This window comes from Poecilia reticulata, chromosome 20, assembly GCF_904066995.2.
Source record: "Poecilia reticulata chromosome 20, P_reticulata-male-v2, whole genome shotgun sequence".
NCBI lineage: Eukaryota > Metazoa > Chordata > Actinopteri > Cyprinodontiformes > Poeciliidae > Poecilia > Poecilia reticulata.
In genome coordinates this window covers 16,057,475-16,074,228 of record NC_088849.1, presented here as the reverse complement: position 1 = coordinate 16,074,228, position 16,754 = coordinate 16,057,475, and the positions used below count along the sequence as shown (strand labels likewise).

Genomic DNA, 16,754 nt, shown 5'->3' with positions numbered 1-16,754 from the left:
CTTGACTTGGTTGCACATTAACTAGTTTATAATGGTGCAATTAATGCACCTGCATGAGACTGAACCCTGCAGACAACGCAGCTCAGCAGGATCCTGCTGAAAGATTAGTTTATACCATACCATACCAACTTTATTTATAAAGCACTTTAAAACAACCATGGCTGATACAAAGTGCTGTACATTAAAACACAACATAACAATAAAAAATACAAAAATAATAATACAAACTCTTACAGTTTAAAAACAAACAAACATGCAATTTAAAACTAGATCCTGCTGGAGTTGAAAGCCAAGTAAAATAGATGGATTTTAAGACGAGCTTTAAAGGCTCGTCTTGGCTTCAGCTGAATTTCGCCATAGTTTGAGTGACCAACACTGATAACTTGATATCAAGAAATCCTGAAAAGTCATGGCTTTGCATTCCAGCAGATAGGGTGTAAATTTGACATTCTTGTGTCATGATAAAGGCATTATTTGTGTTAAATTGTGCAATACTTATGCAATTTGAAAGCAGGTTCTCCAGCAAGGTGCCAGTCTCTGCAGTGGACAGTGTGTGGTGTCAGCTAACTTACAGGAGAAAGCTAAACGTGTGGTCACTCATATTAGTTTTCATTTTCCAGTTTCTGCTCCTCAGCCCGCATGTTTATTTAGCTGCTGTCACTCATTAACCAAAACAGAAGACCATTATTATTGAATATTAGATGATAAATGGACAAGCTTAAAATGCAAAAATGTGTCAATATTCCAGCCGATGATTATTTATATGAATCTCTAACCTATCATATGATGTCATATTTGGCACCTAATTATTGTCCAAGCAAAAATAAATGTCGATATTAAATATCTGCATTTATTCATCTTGGATGATGATTCATTTTAATATTAATTACTCCCTCGTGCGATATATTAAAATGTACTCATTAAATAATTTGTTCTACATAATAGTTGTAAAAAGTGTAATTATTTGTCTTGATTATTTTGGGAGATTTGTAATGAATGCTGTGTTTTAACCTTAATCTTACACAATACACAAAACACTGTAGACCTGAGGCAGCCACTCGAGATTTAGTAGTTTTAATTAATTCATAATGATAAATATTCACACATACACAATCCTTCCTCAAGGTAAACAGGCGTGTTTACTCTGAATACACGACAAATTATTTTAACATCTCATTTTTAAATGACTATGGATGTTTGTCTGTGTGTTGTCCAAATCTTGTTCCGTTAAAAGTCCAGATTTTCATCTGTTTTTCTCCCGCAGACCAAACTCATCTGTGTTAGATTAAAGGACAAATGTAATATTTTAGAACCCGAAAACACCCTGTAAGTAAAAAAGCACCAACACGTCACAATAAACAAGTAACAAAGACGGACACAGAAAGATTCTTTGAAAAAAAAAAAAAAACCTATTTGAAACATAAAGGCACAATCGACTTTTGCAAACAGAAGATGGTGTGAGCAATCTTACCTCCCTTACCGATTTTCTACACAGGAAAGGTTCAGAAAAATAAAATTGGTGAACTGAGCATTTTTCTCCTATCCAGCTAAAAATAAAAAAAATTGTAGCATCATTATAATGAATGACTTTGTTGACAGTGTAATGTTTTTCAGGTATGAAAAACATTACACTGTCAACTCTGAGTTTTTCTTTTGTTTTGTAATCTCTACCACACCCACTCTGTTCACTGATGCCTTGTTTGATGTTCTGTACATAAAATCATCACTCTCTGCTAGTCAGGATCCTTTTGGCTGACTTGTGGTGTGTTTTTCACTCACATACTTAAAAACATATTTCAGTCGTGAAAATTAATATAGCTGAGTTACAAACTGTATAACTATCCAAATGAAGGTCTTTGTTGAGTTTTGCCAAAGTTCTTACGCTTTGATCACAAGCTGACAGTGTGCAAATTTGCAACTTTATTTATGTCGTACAGTACAGTTTTAACAGCATTTCTTTACAATTCATCCAACACTTTTAGCCTCAATAAACATAGTTCAGTAAAACCTAAGCTAGATGTTTTTTTTTTCAAATTTCTAAGCTTCATCAGAAATACAACATTTATCAGTTGACAGTGGTCACAAATATTGATTTTTTTTATCTTTCAAAAAATTAGGCAGGCTTTTTGTATGTTCCAGGGTCAGAAATTTACTGCCACTGTCAAGGATTAAATGTTGTAATTAAGCCACGGATCACATTGAACTGTAAACGTCTTTGGCGAATTTGACAATTTAATGCTACTGATACCAAACATCCTACAGTAATCCAGGCTAGTTTTATAAACGCCAGACTTTTTTTCTTGCTTTTTTTTTTTTTTTCAATGTCTCTGGAGATCCCAACCCCATAACCCGAAACAACAAAATAAGCACAGTAATGAAGGCACTTCATTCTGTAAGAGAAGGTAAATCACAGTTGTTGGAACAAAAAAATAAAAAAAAACAACACAAAAAAAAATAAAGTTCACACAGTCTTGGAAAAAACAAACAAAATATGATCTGTGAATTTGATTGTTTTTAGTAACTAAAATATTACCTGACAGAATCTTGATAGAATAGTAAAACTGCCTCTCTCTGATAGAAAAATTATTTCATGTATATCTTACTCATAGAAACATTTACTATATACATACAGTAATATAATCTTCTGTCAGTAGGAGTCCTGTAGAAAGAGTCCAGGAATCAACACATGGCAAGAATCCATAGAGTCCTTTTGTCCAGATTAAAACCAGCTCGCCTTAAATGCTCAGACTGGCCACCCTTTTGATTGGAGGACGGGAGCCTGGCTGCGGGACTGTGGCAGAGAGGTGAGACGTCTACCTGATGGGGTGCTACCTTTTCTGCTACCTGTTCCTCAAGGCCTGTAAGGGGCTGTAAATGTCCTCCTCTTTACTGAGACCCTCAAACAGAGGGATCAGATCCAACAGCTCTGTGTCTGTCATGTCGTCAAACCAGGACTGCACCGGAACCTGAGGACAGAGGAGAGAGCAGCTTTGATTTGAAAGTGAGCAAAGGGGAAGAAAAAAAGTAAAAAGCTGAGAACAGCTTCTAAAGTCTTGCATTATGCGTGAGGAGCTGGTGTGAGTTTGGTGTTAATAATTAATGGGGAGAAATACATCAAAGGCTGGAAGAGTTGCAGAAAGTTCTCCACGGAGGAGAAAAGTCTTAAATTTGACTAACGGTCTGAACACTGATGAAGAACACAAGACATTCTCACTTGGAGTATTTTAACTAAGTAAGAAAATTATTTCAGTTTGAGCTCTAGTATTTTGAGTTTTTTTTTTTAAATCAGAAGTTTTTAAGAAGAAAATACTTTCAAGTTTGACAGATGTTCAAATCCATCCTGAGGCCTTTCTGTGCATCTGTGGATGTGTGGTATTTCTCAGGGTACTCCTGTTTTCTTCTACAGTGCACAAACATGCATGTTCAACGCATTTTAACGCACATTGCCGTTAGGGATTCTACATTGTACTTAGTTGTATTGCTTGTTTGTCTTGTATGTGTCTGTTTTGGCCCTGTGATGGACTCAACATATGTTCAAGAGCCCCAGAAAGAAAGAAAGTCCACCTGAGACCCTAAATAGGATTAAGTTTGAATGAAAAGTGGACAGACGGATAGAAATTCTTCCTTTAGCCCAAAGATAATGTTTTGAACTATTGAAACTTGACCTCAAGTATGTTGGACTGCCCCGAAAAATAACGACTCACTGCATTTTCAGGATGGAAGATGTACGAGGCAGGCGAGTTGTCTACAATGATGACTTTCCGGAGCTCTCGGCCCAGCCGGCTGAGGTCTTTGACGTAATTTCCTCTGTGGAAAACACATGATTCCCTGAAGAGCCGAGCACGAAACACCCCCCACTGGTCCAGCAGGTCTGCCACGGGGTCAGCATACTAACCAGACCCAAAAGGAAAGAAATTATTGACGCGGCAACGGAAAGCATTTACTGCGCCTAATGCGGAGGTCTCACGTGAACCGACCTTGGCTAAACTGGCGGTGAAGAGGACACATTCAAACAGCTCCCCCATCTTCTGGAGGAATTCGTCCACGTGAGGCCTCTTCAAAACATACACCTAAGTGGGATGTTTAAAAGAAAATTCATCGTTAGCAAGAAAACTGTCATTATTCAACAATTAAATTACCTAATTCCTCAGAGTCAAACCTATTTTCCCATAACAAAGATAACACGCTAGTCCTCAATCTGCACGAATAATACCTCTTAATGGCTTCCTCCAATCAACCCATTTGAACCAAATGCGTAAAAGCAAACATTTGTTCAATCAATTCGCAAAGAAAACTAAGGCAGCCTGTGTTTGCTGTTCTTTTTGTCTGCGTCTACCATGCAATGTTTTACCACTGGCATCTGCACTAACAGCAGCATGCTGATAAAGCAAACAATAAAACTACAATGCAATTCATGTAGTAATTTTGCAAATGTTTTATTTGAAAGACTGTCCTATTCCTAAGCAGAACTCATATAAAATAAGAACTAAAAGTCACTTTAAGCAATTTAACAAAATTCCAGTCATTTTTAAAAAAAATACACAAAAATTAGAACAAAACTGGCATTGATTTGATAAACACATTTTTCAAATAAGACAGCACAGTTTTTAGGAATAAGGTGAGACACACAGTTCAGATTGTGATCCATTTATCACAGCATTCCCTGAAGCAAACCAAGAGTGCATTGCATGACGTTTTACATTTATACCATGTAAAAAAAAGCCTTGGTAGCCCATATTTGTCCGCTCTGCTGTTCTCCTCAGGAAGTCTTTGTGGGTTAGTCGCTGCTGCCAAGTGCAAGTAATCAAGGATAGGCTGAAGTAGATCCACAAAGCCTATCCTGGATTACTTGAACGAGGTTGCAGCTACGGTCTTGAGTCTTGTTCTTCCCTCTGAAGTCAACGGATGGAGCACAAGGAGTCTCTTGGTTTACTTCACCCAATTGCTTTTATTGTGTGAAAAAAATAATAATAAAAATCCTGCATTTTCAATAGTGTCTTCAACAGGTTTTGGGACATTTAAAGTTAAAACAGCCAAGTCAGAATCCATTTTTCATTACAGTGAGCAAGGAGAGAGAGAGAGAAAAAAAAAATCAAGCAAAAACTACTAAGAGGTTTGAAGTGGCTGGACTTTGATGCACGGTAGCTGTGAGATAACAGAGAATAATAAATATAGAGACGAATGAAGCAAGTTTCCCAGGGGAGCCCTCATGAATTAAAACAGGCAGTATAAAGTTATTATATTTACGCCTACGTACAGAGGTCCTCCACATCACAGCGGCATTACCTGATGAACAGTGCCGTCGATCTCCACCGGGACGATAAAGTCTGCATTACTGATGGGCTGCAGGAAGACAAAATAAAAAAAAAAAACGTGAGGACTCAAAACTTGTCACTTGTTTTGCTCATTTTAGCACAAGCAAAGACACCCACAGCCACACACCCACATCTTGTTTTATGGAAGAAAAGAAGTAAAATAGCCCGGCAATGTGCCTCAGGCAAGTGATGACTCCAGTCATCATGTGGCTCCCTTTGCTCCAGCACTCTGCGAGCGTTAAATAAAAACCAGTACTCTGGAGAGGAACTTGGGAGCTGAGGAAAGATGACAGATACGAAGGTGAACAGAAGAGCCGCTGTTTTCTCTGTGTGACTCGTGTCATTTTGAGAAGCGGGAGAAGGAAGAGGAGAAGGTGCAGGAGGCAGAGGGAGACAGATACCAGAGGGGGCGTGGGCGGAAGACGAGCGGAGGACGTAAAGACAAGGATGAAAGGATTAAGTAGGAGGCGCAGTCATTTTGGTAAGAAGAAAAAAAAGAAAGAATGAGGTGACAGGTAAAAAAAAAATACATTTCTGCATGTACTCAGGGGAGAAGAGCTGTAGCTGCCACCTATTTGGTTAAACACTTAATAAGAAGTTACATATTGTAGGGATAAGTTGCTCCAGCATAACACCAGGGTACAACTGAATACGCCAAACAAATCTGAATTAAGATCATAAAAGTGTCAGTGTTGGTTTTCACAAATATAGAAAACAAATTTATTGCTTTAGCACGAACTAACCAGCCAGCTTTGACTAAACATGGTGAAACATAGCAGCTAGCTTAAACTTTCAACTGAAACGACTGGTGATGCCCACCTTCAGTGTTGTTGGAGAACAATACAAATTGTTCCTACACATGATTTTAATGTCAGAAATTTCCCACAAGTATCCTAAACGTTAAGTCTTGCAGCGTTATCTCTTTCGTTGATTACTTAGCGCGAGGACAGATGAATGCTTTTTCTGGCTTTTCAGGACTTCTGGCAGGCAGTGAACATAAAAAGCGTCATGTGAGCCGCTGGCGTTATGAAAGAAACAAGAGCAACTCCTTTGATGTTTCACCCCATTTGGACCTCGGCAAAGTGAAAAATAAAACAGAAAGAGTAGAAAGAAAATGTTGTGAAAATCAGTTTCTTTACTGTGCTTCAGGTAAGACTCGTACACAGGCACTGCAAAGCCACAGTGCTGTACAGTGATTACTTATTTCCTGTTAATTGCTTGTACATCCGTCAGATATCCATCTCATTCTCAGGTTTTTCAGGTAAAGCAAGGTTTATTGAACACTAGAGAAACTCCAAAGCCTGAATGTATCCTCAGACTTTATAAAGTTGGTATCTCTATTGGCCTTCAGGCATAAGAAACGTCAGGTAAGAAGCAACAGTTACATGCCATCCAGCAGAGGGGGTGTTTGCTTCAGAAATGATAAGCACTCTTTAACTTCTCACATCATAAATAAAACCCCTTCAGTATTATCATTGTATAGCGATAAATATTTACTAAAGAGAATTCATTTCTTTATATGATGTCAGATTTCAAAAGTAACTCAAATTAAATACTGCATGTTTTTCTTTTCCCTTAAATCTGTTATGCAGTTTCAGTAAAATAAGCTGTATAAGCAGTGAGCGGAGCTAATTGTCTTTAATATCTACTAAAATATTATTTCTATGACTTCAACCTTTAAAAAGGAAAACAAAGGAAGGTGGGGTAGGGATCACAACAGCGAACTTCTCTCCGCTCCTTTGGTTATTGCTCTTCTGCTGAATTGCTCCATCATCGGAAGACTGCGCATTCAACAGCTGCTCATCACCCTGCTTCTGTCGTGGACAAGACGCTGGGACGCGTGAAAGAGAAAGGAGAGCGCTTAAATAACTCAACCTTAAGGAGTTTAGAGTGGAAGGTTTTATGGTTTTTGACATATTTCATATCAGGAAATAAATGTTAGGAAGACATGCTCAAGATCGATTAGGCTGCATCACAGGAAGGCCAAGATCTGACCTTCATCTGTCTGAAATCTTTCCATCAAAGATTTTAAATACACACACACGCACACACACGTACATTTATATAGTGAAAATCAAAACCTAAATCCATATGAGAATTTGTGGCAAGACTGAAAACAATCAACACACTGAAAACAGTCAAAACTCTGATTGTACCTTAGCCAGCCAAAAACATGTTAGTCCCTTTAAAGTCGCGCAGTTAATCATATTAAAACATAACTTTAAAGTTTGGTTGTAATACCACATACACTCAATTACTGCATAAAAGCAACCAACTTTAGCCACAAACTAAAAAAAAATAAGAAGAAGAAGACATGTTCAAATAAGTAGAATAAATGTCGTTTGTTATTATGTAAATAATCCTTTCTGCTGCTTTGACATGTCTAGCACACACTTTATCTAATCCCGGAACAGGCCTGGGAATTATCCCCTCGTCCATAACATGCAGGATAAAGCAGAAACTGCAGCGTGTTACGTAATGTTGCTTTTTTAGTCTATGTCCATCTGTGCATCATCTGTGTCCCCCGTTGTTTTCTTTTTTCCTGCATTTATTGTTCAGTTCCAGAGCTTCAGAAAGCATGTGCATAATATTTCTGAATCATTATCACATCTGAACAGGAAACCTGGAGGAAATCCTGCGCAGGCCGAGGACGGAACCGAAAATGCAGCGAATGTGTCGGGGTTTTTTTTTTTAATGTTGTCCTGTTTCCTCACAATCAACTGATTTCCATCCACCGCCCTGTCTGCTCCCAGCACATGTGGCATACTAATCTCTAAAGCGATCTAATTTTCCATGGATCCCGGCTCTTCAGAATGCGAGAGTGTGACTTGTTTTGACAAAGACGGAGAAAATGTATTCAAACTCGCACTGGATTTCTGGGAAATCCGTGCCACAGCCATTCAATGCAACAGTACACTGTACAGGACACACCCTGGCGTCTGAGAGAGCACATGTGTTTGTGGCATATGATCGCCATGGGTGTGCGCACGCATATTTTCTTTTACATTTCACAGCAAGTGTGGAATTCGGCTTGTAGTCGCATAAAAAAAAACCATATTTGAACAAAAACAAGCTAACTTCTTCACTTCTGAACGAAGCTACAACAAAGAGTCGTCACTCGGGGCTATTCAGATCTACTGCAATTTGACTTGAGGGATTTTTTTTCTTAAAGGAAAATATAGCCAGGTATAATAAGAACTGAGGCAGAGCAATGCTGAAATAGGTCACCAGGTTGGCCAGGTGTGTAAAAAAGCTTTAATGCAGAAAGGAGGGAGCTTCAAAAAGCAGGATCATTGAAAATGTATTTATTCCAATGTACAGCCTACACTCGAGAGCTAAAAACGTCTGCGCACCTGTCTATTGACATGAGCAACAAAAAGGATGACACAAAGGTTCTCAGTGAAGATGTGTGCCTAAATATTTAACGGATAATATATATTAATCTATATGTCATATCTGGCAGTCTGATCCTCTACTCAAGGTCTAAGGGGACATTGCACCAGATTTATGATGCACTAAAGTCACTTTTCTACTCTGCACGCTATCAGTCACTAAGACACAGAGCCCTGCGAGGCCAAGCAGCATGAAGAAAACAGAGCTCACACAAAGTTGTTGTATCACATATGGTTGCCTTTTATGCAGCAGGTTTTGTGTTGTGACGTCCCTTCAGTGAGTGTGTGAAGCAACAGGCAACCCAACAGCAAAAATGAAATGAAATGGGCGTTTAGGGACCGGCTACAAATTGCTGCAATATCAAGTAACATTGGACGTCAAATATAAACTACTACTTGGAATTAAGCCTGATTAGATACTAAATAAATATAACTGTTAGGTTGCAGAAAACCTTTGGATAGCAAGAACCAAAAATAGCTGGAAGATATTTCATTTACAATTAGAAATGAAAAAGTAAGTTAAAAAGTCTGTTTATGTAAAAAAAAAAAAAAAATTTTATCTGTCAGCTACTGTGTAAAAGTGAATTTTTTGTACGCATGACAGTATTATGTATTTTTCCTTGAGAAACTTTTAAACAGCTATTCCACTGGCGCAAAAGATGGAAGGATGGATGGTGTACCTTAAAGGAGCTGTGCACAAGGGTTTCATCCAGGTCGATCACCACACAGTTCTTTCCATAGTCGGCTATGCTGACCTCAGGCAGGAGGAACTTGGCTGGAGACTGCAGAGAAAACACAGACAGGTTACACCGGCATGCATACTATATTTAGTGGTCAAGGGTAGGACAGACTGTCACGAGATGTAATACCAGCTCAAACATTTTCACAATTAAAGTTGGAAAAGATTGTGATTCTTTCGGTAAATAAAATGCCTAAAACATGAACAGGTTTTAATAAACCCAAGGACAGCTTTATTTTTTACTTATTTGTTTATTAGTAGGAGCCTTAGATTAGAAAATACAGCAACCACCTTGATATGATACATGATTACTTGCCGCCATTTTGGCAACAAATCAATCAGAAATGATTCTATGGGGTCTATGGGGTCTGCCTCCATGACTTCAGTGCGGATTACTTTACACTGACTGAGGTCAGTCAAAGGTTTCATCGACGCTGTAAATTATTTCAGTGCAGTTGGAATTGTCTTAATGTTAGGAGGACATACTGTCAAAATAAGAAATTCAAATTCAATCTTCAGTGCATCATTCATTTAAAAAAAATATTTTAAGATAATTTTTAGTGTAGTGTTATCCAGGCCAGGTTTTTGTATGTCTAAATACTTAGTTGGAATTATTAGTACAGATAATTAGCCCTTTAATTTAGAGCAGCAGGCCGACTTCAGTGTGTTTAGCCAGAAGCGACGTCGGCCCACTAATCCAACCCCTATTTTCTAACTGTGCAAAACGACGGGATGGTGCCCACTTCTCTCTGACTGGACATGCAAACCTTCGTGGCCCCATGGCGGCACAGCGGCCGGAGTGGGGATTCATATCGCTCTTCTCAAGAAGGACTCCTGGTGCTGCGTTCAGGGTCAGGGGAAGGGAGGAATGATTGTGTCCTTTGCCAAAGCCCGGGGTTACACACAGGCACGAGGCAGATGGTTCAGCCACAGGGGGCACACACTCACATCGGTGCTCTTATTCACACAAGCTACACACACCCACACACACCCAGACTGTACAGAGGTGAAGATCAAGGACTCTTTCAATCCACAAACACGTTCCCACAAGTGAGCTGCCACTCATTGTGCCAGGCATTTCCTGCCTTGTCCCTGTGTTTAAGCCTGCTTTTCCATGGCAGACTGTGTTTATCATGTCTTATCACAGGATGTATTGCAGGAAGAATTCCCTCTGAGCAAGGACACTGAATGACACCCAGTATGTCAGTGATTTATTGCATTTACTCTTGCCAGCTGAGCTGCTTAAATTACGAAAGACCGACATCACATTTTCAGCAGGCGGATGCAATAATCTTTTCTACAAGATCAGGCCAGAAGATACACAGTGATGACCAAAGCATGACATGCTGACCGGACGGAAACACCTGATAATAAATAAGAGCAAAACAGACCCTTTTTTATAATCATGTAAATGTATAAGTGAAATAACAATGTGTCTCATAATGCTTTCAAACAGCATTTAAATATGGTTTTCTCTGGTTGCCAGTTTTAAAATTTTGCTTAGTTTCTATGACTGTATCAAGAATAAAGCAGCTGTATGTCAGTCAGTTGTGTATGATGGCAAAATAAGAAATATTCCCCTACCTATCATTTTTGGAGGTAATGCAGTCTTTTAGACACTGCTGCAGACTTGGTACCTGGCTATTTAACATCTGATTTATTGGCTAACATCATCTTGCCTCCAGCCTCATAATTTTACTTTAAAAAGAGCAGAAAGGCAAAAAAAAAGAGATAAAAATCTGCGCACTCAGTAAAAATACCTAAGAACTACCATTGCATTCAAAATCTATACTAAATTTATTGGCAACTTGACAAAAATTTGAACCTTCAAACTTAAAACACCTGAAGCTGACACTTATATTGCAACTATAGAACCGTTATAGAATTTAAAACCATTAATATTATAAATAAACTGTTATCAGCTATACAGGAAATTAATGATAAACAAGCCATTTTACCAGCAGTTTGTAGTATTTAAATAACAGCAGTTCAAGTGTGCACCTTTATTTATTTATTTATTTATTTATTTATTTATTTATTTATTTATTTATTTATTTATTTTTCATTTTAACACAGAATAAGTGTTAAAACATGATGTCAGAATATGACACGGTATCAGATCTCATCCTGTGAGATCTGACAATTATCATATGACACTCATCAAAATGCTTGTCACATAAACTAAGAGTCTAATGAAGAGGTTAAAATTATAGATGCATAGTTATTTTGAATTTTGTTTACGTAAGCAAAAATAAATACGCAAAATGAACTTTAATTATCAGTTATCATTTACTTAAGCAGTTCCAGATAAGATAGGGTTGAATTTTAAAATAATTAAAGAAATGTATTCTTTGAAATGCCAGAGTAACTTTTTGTATAACAAGTCTGTTTGAAGCCTTGGGAGCGTGGTCTCACACTGCACATAAAGTTAGAGCGACTTTTGACACAGACCTGACCCGCCTACCCAGGCTTGAGTTATACAAGTCACCGCTCAGAATAGTTGACTCTGCTCACATCCTCCTGGCAACACAAAGAGCAGCCCTCAATGCCGTATGCATTTCCTGCTATTGAAAGGAGCCGTCTGCTGGGTGGTGCAATTTAAAGCTTGGCTGCAGACGTTGGGATGTTGTGAGTGTGAATATTCGAAATTACAGTAAACCACAGGAATCTTAACACATTCCAAAATAGCTAAGTGAAATGCAGCATCAGCACCGACTTCCAATACCCAATCTAAACAAGGCGGAGGCATTTATTTGTTGACTCGCTCTCTTGAAAACACAGGTTAAAAACACAGGAATCGAAAAGTTGGCAATGGCATGTAAGGTGACACCACACATGAATTGCATTTTTCTGGATTTTAGCAGTTACTTCGCCTAAATTTAAAAGACTTTGAAACTTATTGGAAGTTTCGTAGCGGTCACTGGTCACTTGTCCAGTACTCAAAGGTTACTTTCTGGAATGTATCTTGTAGTATCCTGAACTATTTACTAGTCACTCTTCCAGAAAGGGGTTACTCACTTTCCTGAACATACAATGCACTTTCATGAAACTTTAGAGAACTTAGCCACCACATTTCCATGACTTACCATTTACATACTGAAAATTTGAGTTTTTTTGTCCTGAACTTCCACACTGTTCCTGTATGTTGCAGAAAATCTGTTATGTTTCAGGACAGTAACTAGTGAGTACCAAAAAATGTTCCAGAAGAAATTTAGTAACTTAAAAAAAAAAAAATGTAAATCTATCAATTAGATGCAGGAAAATGCATTTCAAGCTCCTGTAAAGTAACCAGTAAGTTCCATGAAAGTTCCAAGAAAGCACCTGGTAGGTTCTGGTAAGTACCAGATAAGATTGTGTTTTGAAGTTACTTCTACCTTCTGGTGAAACCCCTGATCAGTTCCAAGAAAGTAATCTGTAAGTCCCAGGAAAGTATTTGATAAGTGTGAGAAAGTTCCACGATTTCAGCGAAGTAACTTCTAGGTTCAGGGGGAACACTTGTAAGTTTCAGTAAAGTAACCAGTAAGTTTCATGAAAGTTGACTGGAAGTACCTGATAAATTCCTGAAAGTAACATAAGTTTGAGTAAAGCACTCAGTAATTTCCAGAAAGGTAAACAGTAAGAGATATGAAAGTTAGAGGAAAGTACCTTGTAAGGCACAGAAGGTTTCCAGAAATGTTTTTGCAAAATAAGCTCTAAATTCTGGAAAACTAGTGAACTCTTCTGTGAAAGTTCCAGGAAAGTATATGGCAGGTTCTGAACAATGACCACGAGATTCTGGGGAAGTAGAGTCTGTATTATGTAGTGTTGCCTGAAGGGATAATTGGTCAATCTGAAAAATTATTTTTATATTTTAATGATTGGAGAGTTAAAAGCACAAAAGAATTAGAAGGCACATAACCTCATGAACTGTGGAAAACCGAGAATATTTCCTCAACCAGGAATGAAAAATCACCTTGATGTCAGCAGCTGCATGAATGATGAAGCACCTCAAGCATAGGGAGAAGGTTAGTGTGATGAAGCGTGATGGAGAAGAAATGAAATACAATCATACGTACACTGAGTATTGGGATGACCTGGACCTCGTCATACTGGAGGACATAAGCGGAGAAAGAAAAAAACAGACACCGAGAGAGATGGCGTGGAAAAACCATAAAAAAGAAGAATATGGAAGGAAATGAAAAACAGCCGAAAGTACAAGTCTCCAGCAATACATTAGCCAGCAAATGGAAAAGTTGGGAAAGACAGAGGAGGTGGACGTGTAGCACAAACATTACGGGAAAGTGAAAACAACTTACAGAAAAAGAAAACAAACAGAGCTGCCATAGTAACAAAACTCGCCTGGTTAGAAATCCAGCAACACCACACTACTGGGAGGGAACTGTGGGCGCAGACCCAGTCTGAAAATCAGTCTCTCTGAAACAATGTTTTTGGGGAAAGATCTCTAAGATCACGCTAAATCGACGGGAACAGATTTATTGCACAGCGATCTGGAGCAGGTTAGCGTTGACAACATGAATAGTGACCTGTAAAGGACAACAGATTTCTCCCCTCAGTGTGAGACATTTACAGACAAACGAGAATGAACGTGTGACAATTCCGATTCCATTTTTAGCCCGATGTACCTGCGTTTGGCAGCAGAAGACTGTTTGTAGAGGAGCTTTGGGGTTTGGCGCCTTTTTTCCACAGCCAGAGAGTTTCTCTTCACACTTTGTCACTACACTGGTCGGAGTGTACAAGAGGAGAGAGAGGGGGGAGGCGCTGGTGCCAAGCAATCCATCATACCGGACATGCACAAGGCCAACTTTATGGGGATTAGAGAAGCTCTGGTGTGATTGCATGTCTGTGTGCACACGTGTGTTGCCAATGGCAGGACGTGTTGCTCCCTGATGTCCGACCACGTGTGTGTGTGTGTGTGGGGGTGTGTGTGTGTGTGTTTTTAGGGGCTCCTGCGTGTGCTCGGTGCGCTGTGTGTGTTACTTTGTGCGCAATTAGGTGCTCAGGCAGATATCGAAGAATGCATGATGGGAAGCCAGCCCGTATTTTTTAAGCAGCGGACGGTAAACAACCTCTGGGTTCATCGGGTTTGAAGCAGCTGGAAAAATTTGCGGAGCGAGAGCTCAGAGAGGCAGCAGAGCGCCTCTGCCCGTGGCCCCAGAAAGAGGAGGCAAACTCCAACAAACTTTTTGTAGCGAAACCAAACAAAAGTCATTCGGCTCCACAGTTAAACTCGGACTCCCGTCATAAAACATTAACTAATTCTCCGAAGGTCTGTTTGGTCTTCTGAATGTTAATGGTATGTAATTTGGACCCTGGCCAACAATAAAAGAAAAACATGAGCTTTACCTTAGGAGGACTGCCATTCTCCTCTGGAGGAGGGGGCAGAGAAAGTGTCTTGTTGTTGGCGGGTGGTGGCTCCACATGGTAGTCATTGTAGTTGCGGAAGCAGCAAAAGAAAGGGCTAAAAATGCTCCTACTTCGGTGCTTCTTTAGGCTGCTGTTGGACTGGGAGACTGGAAGAGACGACCACAGAGAGAAACAACACCGTTAATCAGAACGCTATCACTCTACATACAGTTTATCTGGGACAATTGCGAAAGAATGAAGTATGTAAGAACGCTAGAAAAACAGAGTCGGGACGCAGTTTGATCAGTTTAGTCTGGAAACAATGTGGTGTAAATATTTTTTTAACCTTTCTATCCAATCTAATGTAATGTGGAAAAAGTATTTTTTCATGTTTGTCTGTAAGGATGATGTTCGTTTTCTGCAACACCTACTGAACACTTTCCACAAAAATGTACTTGTGTGAGTCAGCAGAATATTTGCCCAAAAGACCCGGGGATTATCCCAAAGCTTCATTTGGTGAATGTGAAAGGGGCTATTAATTATTTTTGGTCAGAAATGATTTTTCACCTTGGAATTGACCATTTCTGCCTAGTCTCTTTCCAACTTTTGAACCATGAACTCTGATCTAAACTGAGGAAAGCGAGGTCTAACACTTTATAACTTTTCTTTTATAACTTTATGGATGAGTAGTTGATTTACGGTAGGGGTAATTTTGGTTGACTAACCTCTCTTAGGAGAGTTTCTGACCCATGTTTTCTTAATTTTTCCGATAAAGGTTCTTAGTTTAGTTTGCTGGATTCCCAAAGCCTAAGAAATTTATTTATCATTTCCAGCCTGATAAAGGCCAGTAACTGTAAATTTCTTTAGCTCATGGCACAATTTTTTGTTTTTTAAAATCTTTTATTCCATGTAGATAGGTTCTCCTTTTTTGTGATTTCTTGATTCTACAGGTTTGACAGTCATCGGGTCTGAAAGTGGCTAGAGTAATTGAAATGAAAAATGTGGTCATCAGTTAATTTATAATTTAATTCATAGGTGGAACTATGTTTTTTTTAAATGGGCCAGGTTGCTTTGGACAGCCGCCTAGCCTTATAAATAAAACCAAATTTAAAAATGTTTTATATCTCTTTGTTTTTTGCTTGATATATTAAAAATTGATTATGTAAAACATTCAAGTGTGACAAGAAAATGTCATAAATAAGGGTTAACACAAGAAAATGGTCAGTGATATTTCTATATGACTCAAACATAACACCCTGTGGCCAATTGTGAGCATCAGTTGCTCAATGATTTTAGACAAAGCATGGGAGTTGTTTTAATAAATCTAATCACACAATATTAAAGCAGCTGCTCTTACTAACCCTAAGCTTGTCAATTTTTCTTTTTCTGAAAATTTAAGGACTATTTCATTTCACCTTGGGTGCCCAAACCCTTTAACAGTTTGGTAAAAATACATGGTAAAAACAGCAATGGAGATGCAATAATCAAATTACGAATAGACCCACAACTGTCCTCTTCAAAGTCTCCAACATCGTCACATGCGTTACTCACTGACAATATGACACACAGGCTGTTTCACGTGCTTGACTGTATTATCATAACAATAGACCGAGTCACTCAGTGCGGCTTCGGCTCATGCAACAAGAATCACACAGACAGAAATAGCTGTTATCACCGGGCCCTCTGGGAGTCCAGTTATTAAACATGGGAAAAAATCTGAGAGAGATTTGATAATATTATGTATTAATACAGTCACATTCAATAAATTTGAATATTATTGAATATTGATTCTGATCTTTTTAATGTTTTTTTTTTTTTTTTTTACTTTTAGTTGATGAAACAAAACAAACAAGCCTCATAGGAAATGCTGTACATATTTTAATTTACTGAATATGATACATAGCTGTGGGTTCATCTCCTCCACCTCTGTCTCCAGAGCCCACAGCATATTTCCACCCTGAGCAG

The 16,754-nt window shown here is 38.7% G+C and overlaps 1 protein-coding gene across 2 annotated transcripts in view; it reads right to left on the bottom strand.

Moving 5' to 3' along the window:
* Window positions 1-1,897: 1,897 nt before the first annotated feature.
* The window catches only part of ctdspla (CTD (carboxy-terminal domain, RNA polymerase II, polypeptide A) small phosphatase-like a), a 32,473-nt gene continuing 17,616 nt past the window's right edge, over window positions 1,898-16,754 (bottom strand). Inside the window, exons 2-8 of one of the 2 annotated variants that reach the window (XM_008396209.3) lie at window positions 14,790-14,956; window positions 13,502-13,534; window positions 9,388-9,489; window positions 5,287-5,343; window positions 3,978-4,070; window positions 3,705-3,890; window positions 1,898-2,966 (exon numbers count right to left, since the gene is read on the bottom strand). In XM_008396209.3, the coding sequence (XP_008394431.1) occupies window positions 2,841-2,966; window positions 3,705-3,890; window positions 3,978-4,070; window positions 5,287-5,343; window positions 9,388-9,489; window positions 13,502-13,534; window positions 14,790-14,956 (764 nt within the window). In that variant the 3' untranslated portion in view covers window positions 1,898-2,840. The remainder of the gene's footprint in view (window positions 2,967-3,704; window positions 3,891-3,977; window positions 4,071-5,286; window positions 5,344-9,387; window positions 9,490-13,501; window positions 13,535-14,789; window positions 14,957-16,754) is intronic. The other variant, XM_008396211.3, reaches the window with a different exon arrangement.